General features: G+C 42.9%; 1 protein-coding gene across 7 annotated transcripts in view; it reads right to left on the reverse strand.

Annotated features, from left to right (window-relative positions):
* KIAA1143 (KIAA1143 ortholog) overlaps nt 1–27,669 on the reverse strand; it is a 259,367-nt gene that overhangs the window by 26,746 nt on the left and 204,952 nt on the right. For 2 of the 7 annotated variants that reach the window (XM_064444082.1, XM_064444081.1), the window contains 2 exons: nt 27,496–27,578; nt 17,077–17,306 (listed from right to left, as the gene is read on the reverse strand). In XM_064444082.1, the coding sequence (XP_064300152.1) occupies nt 17,145–17,306; nt 27,496–27,578 (245 nt within the window). In that variant the 3' untranslated portion in view covers nt 17,077–17,144. The other 5 variants (XM_064444084.1, XM_064444088.1, XM_064444085.1 and 2 more) reach the window with 5 other exon arrangements.

Here is a 27,669-nt window from a genome sequence, read left to right on the forward strand (position 1 = left end):
TGCTGACTCCAAAAAAATATCATGGTAATAATGAATAGCAAATGTGGGTCAGATGCTCAGCTAAGAAAAACGGGCATCGTTCGTCAGTCTTCGGCAGCACTTAGGTGGTTTACACCAGTGAAGGGCCAGGGTTTCTCACTCTACCTGAGAATATCTACAGAGGATTCCTTATTTGCTGGGGTGGCATAAAGCTGTTATTGACATGAATTTGGGATGCCTGCTCCACTCATGATTAATGAGGCCACAAGTGAGTTATATTAGTCACCCTGGCATGACTGACACTTGGATTTTTACTGTGCCACACCACTGCCTGTTGTTTATGCCAAAGGATTTACAGACACAAACCCTAACTCTGAGATTTTATTAATGTCTGGTTTCTTAATCTGTCTACCTATACTGCTAATTTGCCTTAGCAGAGACCTAGGAGGGAAAATAAATATAAATGGTGCATTTTAAAATGTCTAAGCAACTCCCTAAAACAGCAGTCCTGTCAGTCAGTGTCATGATTTAAAAATCTTATATTTCCAATCTGCCACGGTTGGAAACACTTTCTGTGTTTCTCTGGAAAGGAGGATTTCTCAGCTATCCGGCAGCAGAAAGCCTTTCTTTCAAGCACTCATAATGATAGATATTGATATTTGTTTCTTACAGTTGCCACTGTTTGAGGGACTGAATATTGTACATATAGCAAAACCAGCCAGCAGACTAATTAATTGATTGGTTGGTTGATTTTCAAGTGGAAGCAGGATTTTGTATTTGAAAAGGAAATTTTTGCTGTTGGTCAATGTGGAGAAGCTTAAAGTAAATTGGCTGAGGTATGAAATCTCAGATATACATTCTCATTTACAAATAAATACATTTGTTCTAATTAGAGTTGAGATTTCCAGCCACGTAATCCCAGGGGAATTCACAGCCAAGACGATGTTCCAAAGGAAAAGTCTTCTTAAGCAGCCAAGGCCAAAGACTGAGGTAATCAAAGGTGAAAGTTAGATTAAGTGAAATTTAGCACCTGCTTTACCAGCGTACCACATGGGTATATGATTGCCTCATAGGGTATAAATACATGCATGCGTGTATATTAAATAGAGATACAAATCTGGGAATAAATTCACCTTAGTATTTAAAAGCTTGGCTCAACAGCAAAATTACACTGCTGTAAACCAAAGTGTGAATCTAAACTCACATAACTACTCAGGCACTGTCCTCTGTGGATATCCTTACTCTGGAATTGGTCACGTACTGTGATGCAGGTAGCTGGTAAGACTTTCTGCCACAGAGAGTTCCTAACTCTCTACCTCATCTGTAAAAGACAGCTTAAGTGATCTAAACTGCAGCCACAAAACATCTGTTTACTTACACTGGCTGCTTCACTTCCACCACTACATGGAGTTAGTTAAGGCTGAATTGAAAAAGCGACCACCAGTATCTATGGAGATAGTTCAGTAAACATATATTGCACCCACAGCCACAGACCCATTTTCACTCGAGAGGTGAACTTGCCCAGACGAGCGGGTTTAAGAACAGTCTTGGCATTTTCATTATGTTTAATAAAGGGAGAGCCTGAAGAGAAGGGTCAAAAAGCCTGAGGAGGTGAAAGTCATGTAAAAGCTGCTCCCGACCATGTGTAAAACGGTTGGCGACTCCAGTGTCATAACAGTTAGACACTGAGCTGGCAGCGTATGCTCTCCCATATGCCAGTTTCTCATGGGGCAAAGGACAGCTTTCCTTGAATTGCCAAGCCTGCTCCAATGATCAGATATTATTGAAGAGGTGACAGGGGCTGGGACTGGAAGGGCTGGTTTGCTTTCAGAGGTATTAGAGGTATTATATTCAGTTCCAAGCTAGTGACATCTGCTTGGACTCAGATCCTCATGAGGCTCTTACTCCTGTTTATTATTTACAGTGTACTTCTTTTCCAGGGGCAAATGTCTAAAGATTTTGTAGCTGGCGTTTTTGTAGAGAAACAGCTCTAGCATATAGAACAATCTCAGTGAAATGGAGGATGAAAATAGAGGCAGGAAGGGTTAGAAGAAGAGCAGCTAGCAAAATACCAAACTTAGCTAATAATAAAACAAAGTGTCCAGATGATTTCTTTTCTTTCTTTCACTGGTGCCTTTTGCCAGCAGTTAAATATCAAAAGAGGAGATGGACCAAAACCTGTGATATGAACAGTTCCTCCCTGCTTCTCTGCTGAAGTTCAGGGAAGTTCAGCTCCAAACTTTGTAACTTTCTCCTGTTTGATATTAACTAAAAAATCCTAGCATTTGCCAATGATTACATTCCTCAGCAAATCCATCTGCTACTGTGCTGTTTCCATGGAGGTTGAGCTCATCAGCTTTTGCACTGTTTTGGTGCCCATGCATGTTTTCAGCCAGCTTGAAGGCATACCTGAGAAACCATAAGGCCCCTTTTTCAGGAGATATTTTGTAGCTCAATACCTGCAACCTACGAGGCTCATTGCAAGGTTGAGTCCCAAATCAGTAACTTCAGCTAAAGAAGAAGAAGGGTTGTGCCAAGATGGAAAGAGTTTAGCTACGGAACCTATCCTTTGTTAACATACAAGCACATCATGAACTTGGGAATGAAATTCTAAATCTGTAAACTTCCCACCTACTCTCATTACCAGGAGAGGACAAAAGTCTCAAGATGCCAAAAAACTAATATGGACTGTCCCTCCCCAGGTTTGTTTATTGTGAGCTTTCGGGAATGGTCAGTTTGCTGCCCTGTCCAACTGGCACCCCTGTGCTGCTCTGCTCAGACCCCTCTGGAGCTCGCTTCCCCCTCAATTTTGTCAGCATAATTGTACATGAAAGGGCTCTCTAACCCAACTGTTGAAGTGATGAGAGCTACAAAAATAAACGTAGTACTGGAAGTGTTGAGGCTGACCCAGATTCCTGTGACAGAATTGGGTTAGGGAGCACCTCCAACCTGCAGTTATGCTGGCAGATACGAAGCAGGGATAATGTTTGGCAGAGCGGAAAAGGACAGCTGGGGCAGGGGGTGCTCTGAAACTGGGTTCATCTGAGGCCAGAAGAGCATATTAACCCCTGCTTTAAACAGCACCTGCTGCCAAGAGAGCATCTCATTTCTTAGCTGTGTCAACTCTTCCCTACGGTACAAGCATTCAGGAGGCTTTTCAGTGATAACAGCAGTGAAGCTAAAAGAAGCAATGAAGAGAAAGAGGGACAGGGTGAGAAGGTGGTAAGAAGAGAAGGTTGTCCTTGTTTTAGGATCTAGGCAAAAGACTTCTGAATTACAAACAAGTAAGAGAAAAGCCCTCTTCTTTCACCAAACCTTTAGAAGGAGATGGGTTTTTTTTCAAACCAACAGAAGCTCCAGGGTAGAGATGAACTCTGCCATCTCAGTGAACACTTCTGAACTGAAGTCCATCCCTCACTCAATATTAGCATTTCCCCCTCTCCTAGCACTTGCTGCAGCAGGCACTTGAGTCAGTGAATGTCAGACTCTTTCATGTCTCTGCATCCTGACTCTGGTCACGTGTTAGAAAAGCTTATTGCAAAGATAGGAACAATTATTACAAAGAAAAGAAGTTTCCGTTTCTTGGAAGCTCTCTTCTGTGGCAGGTTGTTAATCAAATGGTATCAGAAGTAAATATTTTTTCACAGAAATGGAGAAAAGGACAAAAAGTCTCCACTTCTTATTTGGGATAGGGCCAGGTGAAGAGCAGGAAAACTCAGAGCGGAAAGTAACCAGCCATCCGCCAAGGTAAAACTATACTTCTTTGAAGAGAGAGGGCATATGTCAGATCTGTCCCAGAAGGTCAAGCTCAGGAGAGAAAGAGAAGGCATGGAAGAAAAGGCAGAAAGGCTAGCTCTGTTTTTTCAAGACTACCTGCAGCTTTCCTGGCCTCTGGTGAGAGAGATGTCCTGCTCAGAGCGCCCCATTCAAGGGAGGTCAACACAGGCAGGTGATGTGGCCAGGGAAAAAATCTCCCTCAGCACAGGAACAGAATTAAGACAGGATATTAAGTGGAAGCTATTTGCATTTGGTAAACAAGTTGTATTAGCTTAACAAAACCCTGAAATTATGCTACATATTCTGGACACCACCTACTGATAACCTCTCTGCTGTTCCTCATGAATAACATGTATATATGGTGGGTGATACAAAGCACTCTTTCAATAGCAACCTGAGACCAGTTTGAGGGTGTTGGCTTTGCAGTAACCCCTGGAAAGCCTGGGCTCTGGGTCATAACAGGGCCACTACCCTGTAACTGATTAAAAGCACCTCTTATTCTTAGCAGCACTCCCTCAGGTCTCAACTTTACAATATGATTCAGGTAATGAGAGCAAGGTGATCAGAGATATTAATAGACATCCCATCTAGCTGGAAGATGGGAAGCTGCCTGTAAATGTGAACACCTCCCTTAACCGAGTTTTGTCTGTGAGCTGGTGAAAGGACTGAAGTGCAAGGGAGAGAGAGTCATTCTCATTTCCGGTAATATTTTATTGATTTACTTCACATAATGCAGTTCAATAACTCATCCCCCAAATAGACGAAACTTCAGCTCCATCTAAATAGGTATTAATCTCAAGTAAATTACTGACGAGTCTTAATTAAGCAATAAGATGGAACAGCCCATACAGTTGGGCTGATTAATGGCAGACCTCAGGCATGTACTGAGGCACAGGGAGGCACAGGGCAAACTCAAGTGCTCCCAGTCCACTCATGGCATGAAATTAATTAGCAGAATGGTAACTCCAAACCCACGCTCAGGGTATCGGCATAGTCGAGGGCTTGACTGTTGCTCCAGCCATGACCATGCAACTTATAACTGCTTTTTTAGAAGAAAATATGGCAGAAACTGAGTCCCTCAGATTCTTCTAAAGCAGCAGGCCATGTGATTGCATCGCTGTTTGCGTCTCTCTTATGCATCCAAGTAAAACACATCAATAAGAGCAGCAGAAGCACGGGAGAAGGTGTATAATGCAAGAAACTCACTAAGTAGAGAGATACCTTTGCAAATCCCTGGAATACGCTGTGTTCTTCAGCGTAAGCTGAAAACAATTCTGCACATTTCAGAGGGCATCGTTGCAATTTTGTTTATGGCGCTGTAAATTAGGAGGGACTCCATGGAGGTCAACAGAACTAAAAGAGTGTGAAATTGATGCAAGCGAGAGAAGCGGGGGAAAAAAGCTCCGTATGTTTCTCTCCTTGCACACTAGCGTCAGAGTCTGCTTCCTGGTTTATCAAAGCATGCTATAGCCCTTTCTATTTCCCGCTAGAGAAGTAGACTATTAGCATACAGCTGCATCTCTTAGGCAAGCAAACCAAGAAGAACGGGAGTTTTGGCGGGGTGTTTTTCTGTGGGTTTTTTTCACAACAGGCAATATATAACACACAGAAGAGGGAGACACGACAAAGCGGGTTCTCAGCTACAGTAATTCAGTGCAGCTTCATTGTAGTCAGTGGGGTTATACTGACTTACACTAGATGGTTAATTTACATCATTCTTCTCCCACCCCCTCTCTCCCCCTGAGTCCAGAGAGGTTGAAAGCAAGCACTGAAGAGAAAACAACATATAAGGCCAAAGAAATTCAAGTGGCAGGGAACCTTGCAGTATGAGAATACATCAATATTTAACAATGCAGAGACGATGTGCCAGAGAGGGAAAAGGGTGACAGAAGACATTCCCAGGAAACTGGGAAGTTTCCAGTGGAAAAGTCATTGCAGCTGGACAGTCCTGAACTGCTAGCGCCACTTCTGACCCCTTCTGAAAAGGGGGAAATGTAAGTTTAAGAAGTGAGTAAATGAGGGACTTCCACTCTACAGGTTGAGATTATGGGTTCACACTTACAGGAGCCCAGTGATTGCAGGTTCCCGTGACCCCTTTGCTCAGGGTCTTCCTAGTCTCCTGCATGCTGGAGCTCTGCATGACCTCATTCCCACTGTTCAACCTCTGATTCACCAGGATCCCTCCCTACCACCACCACAGGACCTGCCTGGCATCTCCTTATAATTTTTTCCTCCTCTCCTCCTGTGTCCCTTCACCACTGATTTTGTGGGTTCCATTTTCATTAAGGAGGGAGGTAGGTGAAGACAAGAGCCATTGGCTGTTGATTATTAGCACAAAGGACTTAGTCCCAAAGATAACTGTCCTTGCTGATTAAAGTACTGACTGTGGCTATCAAATCACTTTCCAGTTTAATAGTACTCTTCCTGTGTGCTCTGCCCACCCTTCCAATCCAATTGGAAAAGTCCAGAGCAGGCTGGAAGCTTTGACAATGAAAAGCAGTTCTTTTACAGGACCGTTAATAATAATAAACCCTTTGTCGGGAACAAGTTATTTGAATCAAATTAATATGGTATGTTGTTACATGGCACAGCTGAGGAACAACCAGGTCAGTTGTTCTATCATGGCCTGCTTCTGATAGCGATAAGCTCTTGCTGAAGTGAGGTGGGCAGAAGTCAGCAACCTCTTCAGCCACCCCCACTGAATCCAACAGGCAGTATGAGTCAGCTGGTGTTCAAGGTGTCAGGATGTCCTGCTGATTTTTCCGCAAATTTAGCATTCTTTTGTTGTTTTGGTTGTTGGTTTTTTTTTCACCTAAGCACCAGAACAACAGGTTGCATATCAGAACTCTTTTTTTTCTTTCACTATTTACTCTGTACTTCAGCTACCCTCCATGCACACATGCACAGACACACACACACCCCATTTGAGCTACTGGCAGTCCAGCTATATCTATCCCAGCAAAGCCCTCTAGGGCAGATGTAAGTAACACCAGCCAAAAGTGCTTTGGGTAGTGCACCTTTTAGTCTGGTTCACTGATGTAAATGAACTCTGCCAGGGAAAAAAAAATGCTTGTTTTTATGCTTGATGTTGGTTTAACTGCAGCTGCCATAAAAATCTAGCTGGAAATGTCACAGCAGAATCACACCCTGACTGACAATGAAATACCAGCCAATGTTTCTAGCACAAATCTTGTGTAAAGAAAGTACCAAGGTTTAATTTCTAGGACAAAGGGAAGCGGGCAGACCCAGCAGGCAAGAATTTAAAAGAAAAGAAAGAAGAAAGGCCCTTTAGGAGAAAACAATTCTATTATTAAATAGATATTCATTCATGCACATTAGCAGATAGTGCTGCATACCGTTAGCAGTCACTTTTACAACAGTAAGAATTTTTCTATCTGTATAAGGCCTCTGGATAAAGCTGCCAATTGTTAAATGGAAAAAGCTCCAATGAAAATATTTAGTTTTGGCAGAGACAAGGCCACCTATGAGGCTTTCCATTTCCCTTTTTTCTCTCCCAACCCCCTTGCCACCATTAATTTACTAGCAGCAGCTGTGATTGTCTGAGATATGCAGAGAAGCATAAGAAGACCATCCTGCGCCTCATGCCAATGCTGTTAGTTCAGGAATATTACAGGATTATTTTTTAAGGTGTTCCTCCTGTTGTATGCAAGGCTGGAATTGAAAAAAAGGAACTTAAGCGGATTTTCATGCAGTGTGTTTGTTATTCATTTTGTTGTTGCCACAGCATGTGGGATTTGTGTGCATTTAAGATATCAACTTAACTATGTACCCTTCACTTCATTACTTGTGTTTGCCAGCTGATGGGATGCCAAGGTGAGGTAAATGAATCAAAGAAGAAGATTTAAAGTAAATATCATTTAGAATACAGGGCAAACAATGTAACGCTAGTGACGTGGCTAGAGAACGGGGAGAGGATGGGAGTAAAAGGGGTATCATGTGCCGTTTTAATAGAGGGTGCCTCTCCAAAAGACTAATGAGAGAAGAAACCAGCTGTCCTGACAAAAATAATCTCAAATATTGCCAGAGACTTCTGTTGTTATCAGTCCTTCTTTCAAAGGACTGCTGCACTCCGGTTTTATTTGGCGATGTCTTTTACTGTGTTCTGAAAGGTGTTCCAATCATTAGTTATCCTTAGGAGGATAACCACAAATACACTACTGCATTGTGCCATAGATTGTTTTTGTCCCATTTGCACTGTTTCTTTACCAGATAGGCCTTATCAGTGTACACCTAATAGATTTTGCCTTTCATCTTCTCATTCTCAGATTTTTTCGTTACAGATACCAAGAAGGTAAAGATGAAAAACTAGATGATTGGGGTATAAGCACTGGCTACATACTCTGTGCCCTACCTCCTTTTTTTGGGGACCCCTATTGAGTTAGCTCATTCACATGGCAGAGCTCTGCCCAAGGGGCAAGCATGTGACATTACCTTCACTGTTTTCTAGTTGGGAAGGTAAAATCTACTATCACACACCTATCTAAAATTTCACTTGTCAAGGAGGCTGGCAGTGGTGTGTAGTTAATCTTTTACAGAAAGGAATGAAGTGTCCTGTTCTTGAAAATAATGAAATAACTTGGCTCTTGAAGAACTGACTTCTATCAGGAACTCTCACTACCTGCACTTAAGGCACTTCAGGGTTAGGGTAACTGATTTTCAATCTTTTAAACAACAAAACAATATTGTGCCTAGGGAACACACTAGTGTGGCAAATTCAGAAAAATTTTCTCTATATACCTGTCTCTCCTCCATCCAGATCTTGGAAATTTGGATATTTATTAACAGCGGCAAAGTGGAAAAGATATGGCCCAGTGAAGGGGTAAAGTCATTGTTACTCCTTGCGACAATCCTTTTCTAACAGCTTCAAAACTCATGGACCTGCCAAGACAGCCTTCATTTGAAAGGGAAGGGATGGGGGCTTCTGGTATCAGATAAATGTCATGTAAAACATGAAGAACCAATGGCTGCATTACCATGCAAAGGCCTGATTTCAAAATGGCTCACTCAGTGTTCTCCAAGCCTTGCTGCCTTCCATGTAGCTGCCCATAATAACAGATTTAGCCTCAAAATGTCATCAGGAAACTGAGACCTCTGACCCCCATCTTACAGGTGGGCGCGTAGCACAGAGGCTCCGAGCAGGGAGGAGACAGATGTAGATCTCCCAAATGCTTAGCCGGCATCTCGACTGCAAGTGATACCCCATCCCCAAGACCCTTTGAGCGGCATACGTCACCCAATAGTTCCAGCTGTCACCGTGCCAGCATGCTGCTGGCTGTGCCCACACAGCAGAACACAACATGCCAGCGTACCTGCCTTTCTGCCGGCAAGGGTAACGACAGTGGGGAAAACGGGGGCAGTGGGGGCTTTGGCACATGTTAGGAATCAAACCACATAACCGGGATCCCTGGAGTGTTTGCATGTTGGTTGCTAGCAAATGATAGAGCCCTGGCAGTAACAGAGGCACAGCTGCTGTCGCCCACACTACTTAAGAGTAATGTAGGACATGATACAATCATACCTTTGCTCTTCTCTGAGGCTTTTGGCCATTGCTTGTGAGTCACAGCCCAGGGGCACTGGACAAGATGTTAGGACACCAGACTGCACATGGCTTGAGACAGGTCATTCCACTTCTGTGCCTCTATTTCTCAGGCGTTTCCAGCCCTAATAATTATTCCTACACTATCATTGAATCTTTTTGTTCTCCTGTTTACAGTGCAGCTTACAAGGCTGCTGGGTACCACTCTCATGTAGTTTTACTTTTTTAACCTCTATAGTTTACAAAACTCCACTTAAAAGGCTGAAAATAAAATTTCTCTATTGATTTCTTTTCTTTTTCCATTTGGCAAACATTGATTTTTTTTTCCTTGTGTTTTTAATGGAGCTTGAAATTAACATGAATCTGTTTGTTCAGAACCCTGTTTGAATTAGTGCAGTTTTAGTAATAAAGTTAGGTAGCTGTTACCTTGGAAACAGAGCTCTGTTTTAGCAAACACTTTAACAAAACGTTAGGGCCTACACAAACAGAAGTAGTAAAACCAAATTGCTTGATAAGAGATTGGTGGATGTTGATATTAGCTCAGCCAGTACCTTCAGCCCAGAACACTGCCTGCCTGATGGCGATCATATAAAAAATGCGTTAACCTGGGGGCTTTGGCTGTTTCACAAGGTTCAAGCTTTTGCAAATGCTTCTTTTTTCCCTTTTCATCAAGTAGTGCCATGTTGTCAGTCAGCATTAAGGATTCGCTGATTTTCACTATCCCTTAATTGCCAAGCTAATCTGAACTACTTGGCTTAGCTGTGTGATCCTGTAAAGGTGCAGGCGTACTCTACGTACCTCTGATGCCACAGCAGTATCACATCCAAGGTACTGGGCACTACTGTCACAGCAAGTTGGCCACAGGGAGCTGATTATCAGTTGCAGGGACATACTATGCTAGTACAAACATGCAGGTTTGAACAGTAACCCACATACTCAGAAATGTGTTAGGCCTTATCTTCTGCAGAAGTGCAGGAGAGAGCTTTGAGACAAAAATACTGAACTGTATGTGACAGTTCAGAGAGCAGTGGTACAAACACTGAGGCAGAATATATCCCACAGCCAAAACTGGAAAGTGGTTGTCCATATACGACTTCACTGGACAGAATAAGAGGCAGAGCAGACTGAGCCAGCTGTGTTAAGCTAGATCACCTGAAAATTCCTATTTATACTAGTTAGATAAGGTTCATTTTTCTCAATTTCTTTAGTTTCCAGTAACATCCCACTGGTGCACAAGATTAGGACCGCTCTTCCTCTTTCTCCCCCCCAAAGCATTTAACAAAGGCCAAAAAACCTCCAGAATAGCAGAATTGTTTCAACACCTCCTTGAGAGCCGTGATTCACGTACGCCCAACTTGCTTTGACCATGAGGCTAAAGGTGTCTTGGCCATGCTTGCTCAGGTTCCAATTTAAAATAAATAAAAATAAAACGCTGAAGGAGAGGTGATATGCTGTTCTGCTGAGGTTTGCTGCTTTCGCGATTGTTTCTGGCTTCCAATATTACCTTCAAAAAACAAAACTTGGAGCTTTGCAAAACACCAACTGGCTGGTTACTTATTTAGCTACATGTATCTTTTGCAGGCAGGCACCAGAACAATGAAGAAGGAAGGATAACGCTTAGTGTAACCTCAGTGTTAATGCACGCAGCGTAACAGATGAGTAGCCACCGCATTTGAAGAGCAGTTCATGAAGCAAAGTAGAAATGATGCGTGTGCAGGATATAATTACAGCAGTAATGTAATAACATTCCATGTTAGATTATTAGGGGTCTATTCTGCCCTTGACATGCCTACATAACTCCCATTAAAGTTAATTGAGGTTATGCACGTGAATCAGCAGCTGAGCAAATCACTAAATTAATTACATGTAAAGTACCTGTTTCGTTTTTTTAAATCCACTGATACGTTTGGCCAGTGCAAATGCTTATAGTTCAGGAATGAACTACCACAGGGTGGAGGAGAAGGGATGTGGAGAAGACTGTGCGGATTTAAAAACCCCGTTAAACAAAATTAAGTTTTGACAAATAGGTAAGGGATAGTGTGAATATTAATTCCTGGACAGGGTTTCCTGTACATTCTTCAGAAACCCTGGGGCTCTGTTTGAATAAGCTAGGAGAGACTCTTGCTCTTCTGTAGCACCTCCTGCCGAGGAGGTTATCTGGAGCTTTTGTAAACAAAGGTGTTAAATACTGGCTCTGCAGGCAAAGGCGGCACCTATTGTGAGTGCAGCCATAAGAGCAACGACAGGCTTGGATAAGGCATACAGCTACTTTTTTTTTTTTTCCCTTGGCAATGGCAACCCCCACTTTCTGTTCAGGAATGCTTTGATCAAGCAGATGTGATGACAAGGATCAGTGTGATGACAAAGTCTTTGCATATGGTGGGAGAACTCATTCTGCAAACACTTAGCCCCAAGTTTGAAGGGTGGAGATTGTTATACAAGAAACTGAATCAACCTCCTCTCACTTTCTTTGTTTCATTTTTGGTTTAAGCACCAGGAGCTCTTGAGCTTTCAGTACCCCTGAGCTGATAAAACTGGGTGCAAAGAATGGAAAGCGTTTCCTGGAGAAAAGAGGGGGGCAGTGAATACCCTCCATCATCTGTACCTCTAATATTGCCTCCTTCTGATGCTATAATTAGAGCAGAGCTGGGTTGTCATCCTTTTCCACAGCAGGAACCCCCTGGAATCCCCTTCGCAGCTGGGCAGGATCTGGGAGGGATTCCCCCACCATTCAGCAACCTGAGAAGGCCCGGATGGTCATAAAACCCTGGCACCTGTTTGTGATCCCCCACTGGGAGGGGCGACAACTGCCCCACATTCAGACTCCCTGAAATAGAGCAATATCCATGAGACAACCATCAGAGCTCCCCTCGCTATAGATTAGAAAGGATGCCTGAGCTTTTAAACCTTTATTTTGCATGGAGTAAACAGCCTTTCTGGTTTCGTCTGGACCTCTCTGAAAGAGCAGCTTCTGGAGTGCCTTCAGTTACAGTGAGCTCAGCTGCCCCCACAGATAGTTTGTGGCCTGGCTCCCCATGTGTGCCTGGTGGCACTGGAGCATGTTAGACATGCTTAGCCATGTAAAGAGGCCTGGCTTCAAAGAGTTACGCTAACAGGCTCACTGCCTGCCTGACAGGCAAAGGGGAACTGAAGTTTCACCTCAAGACAGTGTGGACATAGCTGCCGAAGAAAAGTGAAGCTAACCCTGGTTAGATGTACTGCACGTGGGGTGGCCAATTTAATTATCAGTAGTGTTACTTTCTGTAATTCTTAATAGATATTTTATTTATACCCATTTATTTGTAATAATTTTCACTTAGGAGCCTCTTGTCATCACTGGGGCTATAAAGAGCGCCAACTGGAGGCACAAGCAAGGTGTGCAGTCACCCAGGCTGGTAGAGAGAAAGGAGAGAAAGTAAAATTGCAGCTTTAAGTGAGATCTCACCACAGTGGCCATGGCCTGCACTGTTTCAGTGGCAATGAACAGCATAGCTATTCCCACAGGTCCCGTCCCTCTCGAGGAGTAACGAGCAGTGATGGCTCTGCTGCATCGGTGTCTGGTGTACTGCTGACTCCCTCCCTCATAGATGAGGACAGACAGCCTACACAGAAATTATGCTTCCCAGGGGCAGGGAAAGGAAGGCGGGATAGAATAAAGGTGTCTAGAGACAGAGTATGTTTCTTCCTCCCCTCTCCCTCCTCTCTGGCACATGTCTCAATGTTGTCTTGGTGGAACTCCATCAGCAGGACCACAGCAGCCAACTGTGGGGCTGGGGAACCTTCGCTCAGTGCCTCAAAATGTTCAAGACAGATGGCACTTAGAGAAATTGCTCTGCTGCAGCAAAGGAACCCCAGTGCAGGTGAGATGGTCTCCATTACCTTCCTTGCACCCTGCACTGCGTACACTGCTGAGAAACTGGAAGTTGTCATGGAAAAAGGCCTCTGCCTCAAAAAGCTAAAAAGCTATCACCTAAAAAAAGATGAGAATACAGAGGATAGATATTCAAATGCCAAATAAGAATTATGATGCTTCATTTCAGATGCTCATGTTTGATAATATACATATACGTATTTGCTTGAGAAACATAATTACTTGTTCATCCCTTGGTTTTATTCAGTTAAGTCTACAGAGGTCTCTGAAAAGCATTCAAGCTTGTGGAATTGGTAGCTTAAGAAGGAAAGGTGGACCTTGTGGAGATAGGACTGGCTTTCCACCTATGTCTAACATAAGCATTTGGCTCAAAATCTCAGTTGCTGCCCACTTCTATTTAAAAATACAATTATAAAGCAAAGAGAAAACAGCATGTGAAAATGCTCACCAGCAGGTTTCATAATGTTTTTAAAAGGACAGCTATCTTAACTGTCCTCATTTCAGAAAGGAGAGGACTGGCACTCAGAGGAAAAGCTGCGAGTAGTCAGGCAGCCACCAAATGGCAGAACCATTTAAATGAACTCCTGTCCCATATCATATTGTGCAAATTTCATTACCTGATGTGTGCACGGATCCTATTCCCCTAACAAGTCAGATTCAGAGATATCACAAAACATAACTCACCTCCAGAATGACTTTTATGTCTCCAGCACATAATGCCTTTCTAGGACAACGCCTATGCATATAGGCTCAGTGTAAGTATACAAGGTCTGATGATTAAATATCCCTGTATCAAACATCCAGTAGTTGGAAATTTTACTCTGCAATTCCACAAATATTGATTACTTGACCTGAACTCTTCTGCTCTTTATGACATATTAGAAATCACATCGTACTAGGGCCTCTCCTTTTGCATTACATATTGTAGTTCAGGCTAAATATTCAACTCCAGTATGTTTCACTTAATAAAGTTCTGGGCACATCTGTGCTGGGAGAGAAGTCATAAATAACACGAATAGATGGAAGACAGGCACTGCAAATAGAGCCAGCCAAATCAAAGAGAACTTGAAAGATTTAGACATTGATGATATTAAAGTTTCAATGGTGGCACCCAGAATTGGGCTATGCCTCCCTCACACCCTGTGGGGCTGATTACAGAGGCTGTCACTGAAGCCAGTGGAGACTTTCCACATGACTTAGTTTCCACCTCTGTAACAATTGCAAGACATAGCCCATAACGAGTACCCTGTGTCACAAAGGGGAATCTTTTTCCACTACATTTTTTCTTCATTGAATTTTAAGGCTGTCCTGGTAAGCCCTATTTTTGGCCTCTTTTTTGGGTGCTCCACAGGCAGTCCCCCATCCTCCCTGCAGTTAATCTCCCACCTGCTCCAACCAACACAAGGGGCCTCACTCAGAGCTGCCCATCAATTAGGCCACTAATCCTGGGTCGTGGAGGTCAGCTGCCAGAGGAGCATGCAAGCCCTGGCGTGCTTCGTCCTCGTCCCTGTCCCCATCCTCATCCTCACCTTGGGGCCAGCCAGCCCTGAGGCCCTGACACCCTTGCGAGGTGCCCCAAGCCTTGGCTCCCACTCGCCCATGGCAGCACAGTGCATGGCAGGAGCCAACGTGGCAGCCAGGAGTATCGAAAGGGGACCAGCGGGCACTAGGGGTGCAGTGGCTGCCCCACGGAGCCCCACGGTGCAGTCAGTGCTGGCAACCCAAGAACACAGCTTTCACTGGAGGCTGGCATCGCTGGATCTTGCCCCTCACAGCACTTTGTTCCTTGCTCATCCCAAATTAAATATAAACCCGAGCAGCAGATGTTACCCTAGATAAGTAGAAGAGGGAGGAGGGAAAGAAAAAAGGGAAGAGAAGAGGGGAAATAAGGGAAAAAAAAAAAAACCAAAACAAAACACAAAACAACCAAAACCGCAGCCGTGCGCCATGCAACTCTTCTGCTGACAGCCCTGAGGAAAGCCGCCCTGCCTCCCAGCCAGGCCCCCCGCCGCGATGAAAGGCCGGCGGGGCCGGGCGGCGGGGCGCGGGCTGCGGCGCGGATCCTGCTGGGCAGCGCCGCCGAGCCGCGCTCGTCCAGCGGCAGATGTCGGGGGGGCGCCAGTAAGGGCAGAGCCGGCGATAACCCCCGGGAACACCGGCACGGCACGGCACGGCACGGCACGGCACGGCACGGCACGGCACGGCACGGCACGGCACGGCACGGCCCCGCCGGCCTGCCCGCCCGCCCGCCGCGGAGGCGGCCTCCCGCCCCGCTGCCTGAGGCGCGGCCGCCACCTGCCGTCCCGTAGCCGCGCTGCAGCCTGCGCCCAGCCCGCGGGGAAAGGTGGCAGGGGCTGCGGCCTCGGCCGGGCTGTTAGCTGAGGGAAATGCGCTGAAGGAAGCCTTTTTGTGAAGGGAAGCCGGGCTCGCTGGAGCAGCCAGAGGGCCGCGGCCACCACCGCCTTCCTCCCGCCGCCCCGGGCATCTGCCCTTGCTCGGCGCCGGGCCCGCTCCTCCGACTCAGCCGAGGGCGTAAGGCCCACACAGGCCCCCCAAAATCGCCCTGGTGCTGCCTCAGGCTGGCGGGGCTCCCGGCAGCCTCCGCCCGCCCGCTCGGTGAAAGGACCAGCCGGTTGAAGCAAAGCAAAATGTAGCTCTGAGGGTCTGTCAGCTCCCGACTGATTTCAGACGTAAATTAAGGCTACAAGTGAGTGCAGATCTCCTGGGTGCCTTTGAGCAAGAAAACCCTGAAACGCCACAAACGGCACCGATGATCAGTCAGGAGTAACTGGAGCTGGGCAGTGGGATAGGCCAGAAACAGGGCAAACCGTGCACTGTTTGCTGTTCTTTCCCCTCTCCTTTGCTTTTTTATGTGCTAATAGTACGGGTTTTGCAGACAGGTCCCAGGCTCATGTAGATCACACCACATCATCGCAATGTCCCCTCACATGTCCTCTCTCTTAAAAGCTGTAGACACAGACTGCTGTCTGCCATTCCCAAGCAGAGATCAGACCACTTCACGTAGGGATTTATTTCTTCTCCACTGTTTTTGGGATAACAGTTTGATGATGGACAAATAATTATCGGCGCTGCAATCAAAGAGTAGGCATAGATTATGAGCGAGTAACTGCTGAGCTGGAGCATGGTCAGAGGCAAGACCAGGAGAGAAGTTTCTCCCTCTTGTGAACCTTCTTTGGTAACATGATGTAAATGCTGTTGCCTGTCACTGCTTTGTTCACATGTGCAGCTCCCAGAATACAGTCCTGTGGGTTTTAGAAAAAGGAAATAAGGCTAGAGAGAATGCTTACTTGGTCAGAAGATAGTTATTCCTCTGTAGCTGTATTGATTACCTTTAGGTATGAATAGCAATGGTATTCTTATCCTCCAAATGTTCATTCTAGTCAATAACAAAATTAATTTGTATACCAACAAATCTGCAGCTATCCAAGAGGGAAATGAGCTCAGTATATAACAAAGGGGAGAGTTTTGGCAAAAGGGAGAGTGTAGAAAGAAGCCTGCTTATAAGAATTATTGATAAAGAATTATATGTTTATAGAATCCAATTCTGTATCTTGAAGCGTTTTATATGCTCAGTCCTCAGCGATAACTCCATTTCAATAATTGCTGTTTGCTAAAGAAGATTGATTTTTAAATCTCCCTGATTAATTTACAAATTACTATTATTTTTTGTACTAAAGTAGCACTCCAGAGTCTGTGGCACAGATTGGGGCTCTTCTGGGGTAGGTGCTGTGTAAACTTGTAGTACAGGAGTGTTGTATTGTCCCTTCAAACCATCACCTAGGAACAGGCTTTGTAAACCACACAGCTCAACAAGATCTATGGGTATGTATTTGTGCGTGTGGTAGTGAATGACTGCACTAAAGCCGACACCTGAGATAAAAGCATTTATTTATTAGAGCCTACACAGGCTTTCAAGCAGTGAAAGTTGCCTTAAAAAAGCTAGCATCCACACATAAAAGTCTCTAACTCACTCAAACCCCAAATCCAGCCGGTGTTGCAGCCACCATGGACTCTGAACTCCTTCACGACGCAGAGAAGCTGGGGGAATGTTGGAGCCCCATTCACAGGCACTTTCAGCCTCTGCCTTGTGCCAACCCAAAGCTGAGGGCAAAGAGGACAACACAGGAGTTTTGCAGAGGTGTGACAGGATGCAAACACCTTACCTCACTCCTTCAGTTCTGCTGAGGACATGCAATGAACAGTCCCCTTCCCCCCCTGCAGGGAACACTTGCTGGGTGACACGTTAGCCTCAGCGCTAGGGCTGCAGGGGGAAGGGGGAACTAAAGAGCAAATGGCCCAAGAGATAGAAGGAAAAATGCACCGGGGGACTCACAATCCAGAAGAATTGCCACCATATGTAAATAAGCGAGATAGACACAAAAGGGGTAGGAAAAAAGTATTATTCTCCTCACACTAGGGTATGTGGTGAACTGCCAATATGGGAAAACAAGAAGTTAAGAACCAGTAAACATAGGACAGGACCAGGAAACGATCCCCATTACTGTGTCTGAATAACAAGGTTTACCTTCATCTTAATCTCAGTGTTAACCAATGCGCAAAATGAATGAAACTGCATTTTAAGGTCAAGTGATGCTTTGCCATGGACTGTACCCACAGGGGAGAGCAAATGAGTGTTTTGAGCAATGCAAAGCACAAATTAGAAACAAGTGATGTGGGGTGACATGGGGGAAATTAGTCCTCAGACAAAGGCCAGTGCATCTTAAGTTGAAATTTAGGGGGCACATGGGATCTGGAGCACCAACCTGGAGGTGCACTTTATCCCCCACCTACACAACCACAGCAGAAGCTGAGGAATATGCACAAAGAATGCCCCAAAAAAGACAAGGAAGGTAGCCATGATCTGGATGCACCAGGATATTTGTGTTGTTTGCCCATCTATCTCCAAAACATGTGAAGGGCAAGTCTCTAGTGAAACAGATGTGTAACCATGGCAAAAGCTACTTTTGACTCTGATCCAAAGCCCACAGCAGTCAAGGGAAGTCCTACTCTACGGCAAATCTCATGCAGTACCCACCACTTCAATGAACATGGTCAGTCTGTAACATGGGAATATCGAAGATACATAGGGGAAAGAGTGTCTTAACAGCACCCTGACAAGCATTTCATCATTATGAAAACCAACTGATAGCATCCTTCTCTCCGCTGTATGCAGTAAAACAATTTAATGGCCAAATATCCAGTCACAATGTTACCAACTTTCATGGTATATGTTGATTTTTTTCAAATCTCAGCTTCTAGAAGCATTCTGTGATTATGTGAAAAGCCCAGTTTTATTCTGGTTTTGGTTTTATTTTTACTTTAGTTTCTATTCTCCATGTAGCTGAAAAGCTCAAAAGCCATGAACACTGAAGGCCAAACTCAAATTCACATCAGATATATAATATATATATTATAACCCTACTTCATGGATTGACATAGGAGTTTTAGAACCTGAGGACTTGGCAATACTGTTATAATTAATTGCCAGGCATAGCCTTTGGAGAGAAAAACATACGGGGCACATCGCTGAACACTAGGGTATCACCAGGCACCAAAGTGACAGTGCCAAATTCTTGGCTGCTCAAAACTGGCATAGTTCCACCCAGTTACATAAATCAGCAGCTGGGTCATGAACTAAAACCCGTAATCAGGGAAAATACAAAATTCTGGGAATACAGACATTTCAGCTTGCTTCACACCCCCCCATCTTTTGTTAATTTTTTTTTTTTTTTTGGCATTTGCACAGAAAACATGCTAGTGTGTCTTTTACAGCACTCTGAGGAAGAAAATTCAAGCTGCTCTGCCTGATATTAAAAGATGTGGCATTTGGTAATATTTGGATGCAATCCAATTGCTAAACTGCTGAACCGCAGTTTGTAACACAAGCACAGCTTGAAGGGAAAGCAGCAAAAGACAGATGAAAATGAAATTTATCAACTGGAATAAAAGAACATGTGAGCAGAAAGCAGGAGGAGGAATATCCAGTGTCTGAGAATGGAGAGAAGTGTACTGAGCGCATTAACAGCGCATTAGTGATTTGAAGACAGCCACGTAATGAAGCTGAGCACTAGCGTCATGATAAATCGGAGGGGCAGAACGAGCTTTGGAGTGAGTGCACGGTAGCACAGCGTGTGGCCAAACGTGTAATGGCATGTGAAATCAGAGTGACCCCAGCTGGAATATGCTAGATGCTAAAGACCAATGCCTGCTACTTACTCAAATGACGAAATGGAACTTGCAGTCTGTAACATTAATACACGCTAGAAGAAACAGATTCTTATGCTGGTGAAAAAGATCATGATCTGGTCGTAAAAGACTCAGTTGTGTAACCTCCAAGTATTTAGCCTTTGAACAAGCACTACATGCATTCAAGTATTAATAATTAAGGGTGAGATATCAACTTTAAGCTTTGAATTTTCCCAGTCAGTTTAAATCTGACTCTTGGCATCGCTACAGCATGTTTTTGCTTTTAAAAGGAATGATGAGGTCCTAGGAATATCACATCAACCTTCCTAATGAGAGAACCATAAAAAACAGGGCTGGAAGGGACCTTGTGAGGTCATCTAGTCCAGCCCTCTGCCCTAAGGCAGGATCCATTATACCCAAATCATTCCTGACAGATGTTCGTCTAACCTGTTCTTAAAACGTCTGGCAATGAAGATCCCACAACCTCCCCAGGTGATCTGTTTCAGTACTTCACTACTGTTACAACTAGAAAGCCTGTCCTAATGTCTTCCTTAAATCTCCTTTGCTGCAATTTAAATCCATTAGTTCTTTTTGTATTCCCAGTGGACACAGAGAACAATTTATTACTTTTATCTTTGCACCAAGCTTTACATACCTGGAGACTGATATCACATTCTTATTCCCTCCCCTGCATCTCCTTTCTCTAGATAAACCCACTTTCAATCTGCCCTCACAGGTCATGTTTTCTAGACTTCTGATCAATAGCACTACTTTCTGCTGGACTTTGCAACTGGTCTACATTTTTCTTTTTTGAAGTACAGCTCACAAAAGTAGATGCATTACTCCAGCTGAGGTCTGAAGCAGAGAATAAGTAGGGTAGGATTACTTCACATTTCTTCTCCATGACACATTATTTATAGGGCTGAAATTGTATTAGCTTTCCTCACACCGTGGCCTGTGTTCGGTTTTTAATTCACAGCAGTCACAGATCCCTGCAGAATGACCACTGAGTCAGTCACTCCCATCATTTATGTATGTTGTGGGCTATATGAATTCAGTGGCAAGATCCTGGACTGTCCAATGCTTTACTTCCTTGAATTTAAACCTATTCACCTCAGACAACCTTGTTCAGGTTTAGGAAGGAGCTCATGTACTTATCAGTATCATTTTTTGAGAGCAATGGAGTAACATCCAAAAATACTTTAGCCCAAGCTGCCCAACCAGCACAGAGGCATTCAACAACAGTTCTTCCCACTAATACCATGTTTAGCATATTCAGTTTGTAATAATCTGAAATACAAGGATATCTTTTTAGAGGAGTTGGAGAAGTTTAAAATACAGAAAATTAAACACCAAATATTATAGCTCAGAGGTATCCCAACATGATGAAAGGTCCCCAACCTACCTGTATCCTGATGGGCATAATGCCCAGTGAGGTGAAGGCTCTTGCAAGCACCAACTATACCCAAAACAGGATGAAATGGGAACTATATCTTATCAACTCCACCTTGGCTAGCTGTCCAGAAGGAAACGTCAATCTCTATTCACGTCTGTAATGTAAGGAACCATATTTGTCTTACATAATCTTGAAATGTGTGACAAGGAACCAGGTATTGTACTCTTTCTGCTCTACAGGCAGATCCTTCTCCGTAGCAGCTAGAGTAACTTGCACAAACAGCCTTAAGCCCAGAGAGAACAAAGTTCCTCACAGTAATGGGGCCTAAACAACAACCCAAAACTACACTGTGGTAAGAAAAGGGTCAACTCTTCAAGTGCCACAGTGTTTTTTCACCTGAAATAGAATTCAAGTTATGCCTACCCCCACCCCTGCTGTTTATAAGCACATTAAGCACAATAGCAGTGAAATTTAAAAATTGCTCTGAATTTGACCTTCAACTAATATTGATTTTTTACAGAGTATTTGAAACAATCTGGCATGATTAAAATATAATAGTGGAATCCTAAGTAGCTCAATGGAACAAACCACCTAACTCCCATCAAACTCAAATGCGTAATTCCCACAGGTGCCTTTGAAAATCCCTATTTTGAATGTTGTTGTCCATTGGATAAACAGTTCAAACATCACTGGCTTTCTACACAGACATCACCTGCCTGCAATAATTTATGAAAACCATAAAATTGATTTAAGCTTTTCTCAGTGCTCCATAAATTTTATGCAGCCCTTAAATTATAAAACTGCTGCTGCTGCGGCACTCATCAGAACAATGCTTAATCTCTTCTCTCGAGATAGTTGGCATGTCAGAGGAGAAAAGAAGAGACTCAGGCAGCTGAATTGTTTGTTTCAATTTAACAGGGCAGAATAAAACAGCCTAGATGCCAGGGCTCTAGTCCCACTGAGACTGTGTGCATCAGATTTTTATTGCCAAAATAGTTGTTCTAACCTTCCCCTGCCTTTCCCCAGTTTTAAGCCAGAAACTAACTTTCATTATTTCACAAGGATGCTTTTTTTGCACACGTCATCAGATTTGTGGTACTTGAGATGTTCCCCTTCTAATTTATAATCAGTGTGTTCCTGTTCTCAGAAACATGACAAAAAAATGCTGCATCTGCCCAATTACACATTGGGGCAAAAAAGCTCTGCAAACCTCACTACGTCCTTATCATATAGCCTCCCTCTCAGCCCAAAGCTGTACCAGAACAAAGGTAGGCTTTTTGCTTTTACTAAAATCAGAGTTTTTAGAAGCGTTTGAAATTTTTTTTCTCTACCTTCTTTGGCAAAGATTAAAAACATCATTTTGGCACTGAATCTAACACAAGGTGAAACTGAAGTCCTAGTGTAGAGAAACGATGTTTGAATGGGCTCCTTTACTCTTAAATTTGGCCTATTAAAACCGCAGACTGCTTCAGACTGCTTTGGCTTTACTAAGATTTTGGATCTTGGTAAGAGCACGTTAAGAGCATCCTTGTTTTTCTGGTGAAGACTCATCTGCAGTAGCCCAGTTTTCAAAGGCAAAGTGCTCAGATCATTATTAGAATCACTCTTTTCAGTGTTTCATCCTGGGAATCCAAAGTCAGCAGCTACTAGTCTTTTTCTTAGCACTGACACATTCCAGCTCTTTCCGCTCTCTTGATAATGTTTCCTAGTCTGTCATTCAGGCAGTCATCATTTTTAAGGGATGCATTTTCAACCTTTCTGTACTCATGCTTTTCTCCCACATAACCCTGCGAGTTTCATTCTTCCTCGTACGCTATGTTTTTGCTCAGAGGTGTACAAACCATCTGTGCCTCTAATACAATGTTCTTAAATAGCCTCCAGGCAGATCTCTATGGTTTTTAAGTACTCCTCTTTGCCCTTCAGCCTGCTGTTAACCATTTTCCTCATAGTTTTATAATCTGCCCTTTTAAAGTTTGTTGTTACTATGCTGTCCCTAAAGGAACAACTCTTTCATGATATCAAAACGAAAAGCGTGCAGTGATCACCGTTACCCCACGGAGGCTTGACAACACCTTCCTCTAATAACTTCTGCCTATTACAAGGTAGCTCCCTCTTGCCCATGGCCTTAATTAATCAGGCATTGCACTGAGGACTGCCACAGGAGTCAAGGAAAAGGAATCCTTTGCCATATGGATTGGAATGGCACCAAAGCCACTTTACATCTCCTGACAGAGGAAACACTTGCTTTTGCCAGCTGTTGCTTTACCTCCAACAAAAAATAAGACGCGATAGCAGAGTAAATACTGTAGAATTCAATTTTGTGTAATTTTCCTGACTGGTCCCATCCATTTCCTCCAGCAGAAAGTTACTTCCCAGGGCCTGGCTCTGGTATTTTGTAGGTTCTCAAAATCTTGAGGAAGCCTACAGGAGATTGCAGTCACTCACCTAAAAACCTGTGGTGTTTCTCCCCTGGTCTTCATGTCTACCCTTGTTACTGCTGCCTCTGGAATGCTCTCAGGAAAGCAGGGCAGACGGGGAGGTCTAGAACATGAAAAATCTCTTTGCAGATTAACACCTCGCTCTAGGAATGGGAATAAAGGGATGATACTGAAGAGGCAGTTGATACACCAGCCTTTCGGTTTGCTGAATGCACAAAGGATTGATTTATTGGCATCTTGCCACGGGAGAGGGCTATAGGTTATTAACTGACTTCAATGGACAAATGCTTGCTGAGACTGCATATCATACTACTACTGCTGTACCAAAGGTAATGACTCATCTTCAGACATGCCTGATGTCCTTGAGAATGCAATTGGCTCTACACAGCCAAGTGAAGCATTACTTAGTTTATACACTACAGCACGAGGGAAACAATCAGCTCAAACGATGACATTGCTACTTCCTGCTTTATTATACATCTGCAGCTTCCTAACAGGATTATATACTGAAGTACTGTAAAAAAAGACATTAAGTTCTGTGATGAAACTTAAAAAAAAAAAAATGTAATTATAACAGCTAAATACTGGATTCTTGTGTACAGTGTCTGCAAAACACAGCCTTTGATCCACCAAATGATATTTCCTGGAAAAGTGCCGGACATAAAAACTATCAGAATAGAATTCTGACTCATTCCTTCCTGTTTAGGCCAATGAAATGACCATTTGCAGTTCAACAAATTTGTTTTGAGAAACAGGGTGGAAATATAAGCAAGGGTAGGAACCCCTGGACCACCTGCCCATACGTGTACTTGCTTGCTCATTCTGTCCCATGTCTTTGCAATTTCTGTCTCAATAATGCAGCATTCTTGATGATTCACCTTGATTCCTATCATTTAGAGAAGGATTCTGTTACTTCAAAAGAAGGAAAGGTGACAGAGCGTCTCACCTTTCCTGATGACATCCAAGCTCCTTTGCAACATAAAAAGCCTCCACTATAAGCATCCATCTCTGCAATGCTCCTACAGTTCACCAGGTTTGTTTTGGCTTACTGCTCAGCTAAGAAAAGCAAGAACTAACGCCACCATCAATAAATGTTTTGGAGTCTTAATGAACTGGGAAATATCAAAGACTGTATTAATAAACACTGTACAAGATCCCCATATTAGGTAACAGGCCACAGCTACTTTCACCTTGCTCCTCCACAGCACTTCTTTCACACTTAGCTGAGGAAGCTCCAGAAGGAGAAAAAAGAAAAAAACAAAACATACATTCCCCCACTACAGGAGGGGAAAAGGGCTGGGGATGGGGGCAGGGATGAGAGAGAAAAAAAAGACCCAGGAAGATTGTCCATTCCAGTCCTAGTCCCATGTGCTCGCTTTGGCTTCCCCTTTATTAGAAAGTTCTTATGATTGTTATTTTTCCATGACCCATTGCTTAATGCAGATGATTGCTTAAGACAATTTCACATTTCCTTCCTAAATGAACAAATACTTGTTCTCTTTAGTCACAGGTTTCATGAGGAGTTGATGGCGTGTGTAATTTTCCTGGTGTGTCACATAAAGAACACTGAATTTTCACATGACTACTTGACTAAAATGCTCCTCTGCATCACTCACCCTCTTAAGAAATATATCCAATTAGTTATTGTTAGGTGAACTGGGAGCAAAATACAATTAATACAAAGGCCTCCTCCTGGTCAGAGCACTACAAATCAGTCAGAATAAAGGAAAGAAACCGGGTTTCTGTATCTACCTTTCTTTCCCCTGCTGTGTTGCCTGAAGAACAACATGCCTTTCATTATATTTCCAAGTAAACCCAATTAATTTATTTGCGTTCCAGACATCTATCAGGAACTTGTAGGGCAAGAAGCATGAGTAAGCAAAAGTACTGCACCCAATATTTTGGGGTAACCCTCTTTTTACTAGACTTCAGTCTCACAAGTCTTTCACTAGAAATAATAATTTTTGTTTAAAGGCAGTTACTAACCAGATACAAACAAGACCTCAATCTTATTTTGAACATGCCAAGTCAGCTGCATATTTGGGAGGCCCTCTCTAATTTTAAGGTAAATCCAAATTCCCTCTGATCCTTGGCAAGCATTTATCTCTTGATAGCCGTGTCTCCTAAACTGCCTCACAGCTAAAGCGAAGAGCTTTCAGGCTGTGCAAGAAAAATGTAAGCAAATATATTTTTTGTGCTGACGAACAGAACCAGAAAAGTTGAAGTAAGCAGTCAATGGTTAATTCATTCTTTCAGATGAGTCTCAGCAAGTCAGAATATTTACTCAGTTGTTGAAATATGCCCAAATACTCCTTCAGTATACTGTAATGCTACAAGATTTCTCATGGGTGTGTATATATATACTTTAATGGATTCAAACAAGTTTTAAGTATACAAAATAAATAGAAAGATTAATCTCTGGGATCCTTTGATTCTGTATTTCTTCTTCCTACGTTTGACTTTTCTTTTTTATATATGCAGAATACAAATTATGTGTTTACAAATGTAACATGTCCTCAGGGGAATAATCAGGTTGTCACACTGCACCTCTCTGGCAGTTCTAATATTAGACCAGTGCTACAACATGACTTTAATATCCATTTATAGCTCTGGTGTTAATTTTCTGAAAGGATAACAAATCTTTTCTTTTTCAAAATCAGGGTAACATGCACTGACACAATTAGCGTGAAATAGTATGCGGACTTGCATCTGATCTTACGCTGCAGGAAGCTGGTATGTATGGAGACAGGTAGCAGTCATAAGAGGCTTCATTATCAGGTGACAAAAAAAATATTGATTTTACACACCAAAATTTTCATTAGAATATCTTTGGACCACTTACAGAAAACATAATTTATTGTTTAATACCAGATTAACAAACTAAAACCAGCTGTTTCACACAGCAACTTCAAATTTGCTCCTCAATGAAGCTTTACAGCCCAAATAATTTTCAGTGTCCTGTCACACTGCAGAGTAACTGGTTTCATTGCTTTGTACCCTGTAATTCTGCAGCAGTCACAGGTCTTGCTTAAATATGGATACAGAACACACCATACTTCCAAATAATCTCAGAGTCACTAGTCCCATTTCCTTGTTCTCCCCAATTCCATCAGCTCTCAGTGTTATTTTGAATTTCAGCATATCCTGTCACATAAATGGTATAGAAACGGTCACTTTCAGTGTCCTGTACATGGGCAACTGAAAAATTTTATGACAGCTATAACATTTCTTGACTTAAATCTCCTGTTTACAATTTCCTACTTGAAGAAAACCAATATAATGCTTTTCCACTGCTTAAAGATGAAATATGTTTTTTAAAATAAGCTGTTTGAGATCCCAAATAATTATGAACATATACATAGCCAACCGGAAAAAATATAATTAAAATAACCAAAACAAAACACCACCAAACCACTGAGCCCATCAGTATAATAACCAAAGTGCACAATCTCCAGGGGTTTAGACATCTTTTTGCAGTAGCTGATACCATCAACTACAATCAAAATTTTTGTATCTGGCTAGCGCAATCAATTCAAATGAATTTGACGCTTCTTAGACTCCATTCACCAAAGACACATGCTACATGATTTCAGCAGCTGCACTCTCACTTACTGCAAGGGCTCTGCAAAGAGCTAATCTGCCAAACCACACCTGCAAAAGTTAACACAAACTTTTCTTACGCCATGAGAGAGAAAACTTCAGTCTGTCCACAGCAATGCAGTCTCTCTTTCGAATGTCAAGTCAACAATAACAGGTAAAAACCACACAACTGTCAACTAAGGCCAGTAAATAGAGAGGGAATATGTTTTTAGTAATGGAGGACATTTTAAAATGTATTGATTCAAAATGTATATAAGCTGGATATGTACAGGTATATTTTGCTACTCATTTGTGACCTCAAATAGCTTTTACATACATGGTTAAATTCTCTTTCAATATAAAGACATGACATACTGTTCATACAGTTCCACCTGAACGGCAAAGATTTAGCTCTTGCTAGTTTTATACTATGTTGCTCTAGTTGGACCCTAACAAAGTAAGAGAAGATGTAGATACCATGCTTCGATTTCTAGGAAAACACTCAATCTTACTCAGATCCCTAGAAGGGTAAGTAAAATATATTAAAAAAAACCCTATACAACTCCTAGTCATCATTTTCCTCATCATCAAATGAGAGAAGACTGCTATTTTTTATTTGCTTAGCTGTACTCGGAGTAGTTGCTTCTCTCTTAGTTTTCTTTGCCTCTTTCATCTTCTTACTTGAACTTACATTGAAGTCCAAAAGCTTCTCTGATGAACGTTTGGCTGGTTTCCTGAACATAATTTTTCCATCAGCAGGTTCTGGTTCACCATCTATAAGAAAGAGTAAAAGCAGAATTCATCTGCACATGTTCACACACACATACAGACCTTCACTATTATCTCCTCTTTTTCCCCAAGACCA

The sequence above is a fragment of the Phalacrocorax carbo genome, chromosome 2 (genome assembly GCF_963921805.1).
Source record: "Phalacrocorax carbo chromosome 2, bPhaCar2.1, whole genome shotgun sequence".
In the NCBI taxonomy this organism is placed as follows: Eukaryota; Metazoa; Chordata; class Aves; order Suliformes; family Phalacrocoracidae; genus Phalacrocorax; species Phalacrocorax carbo.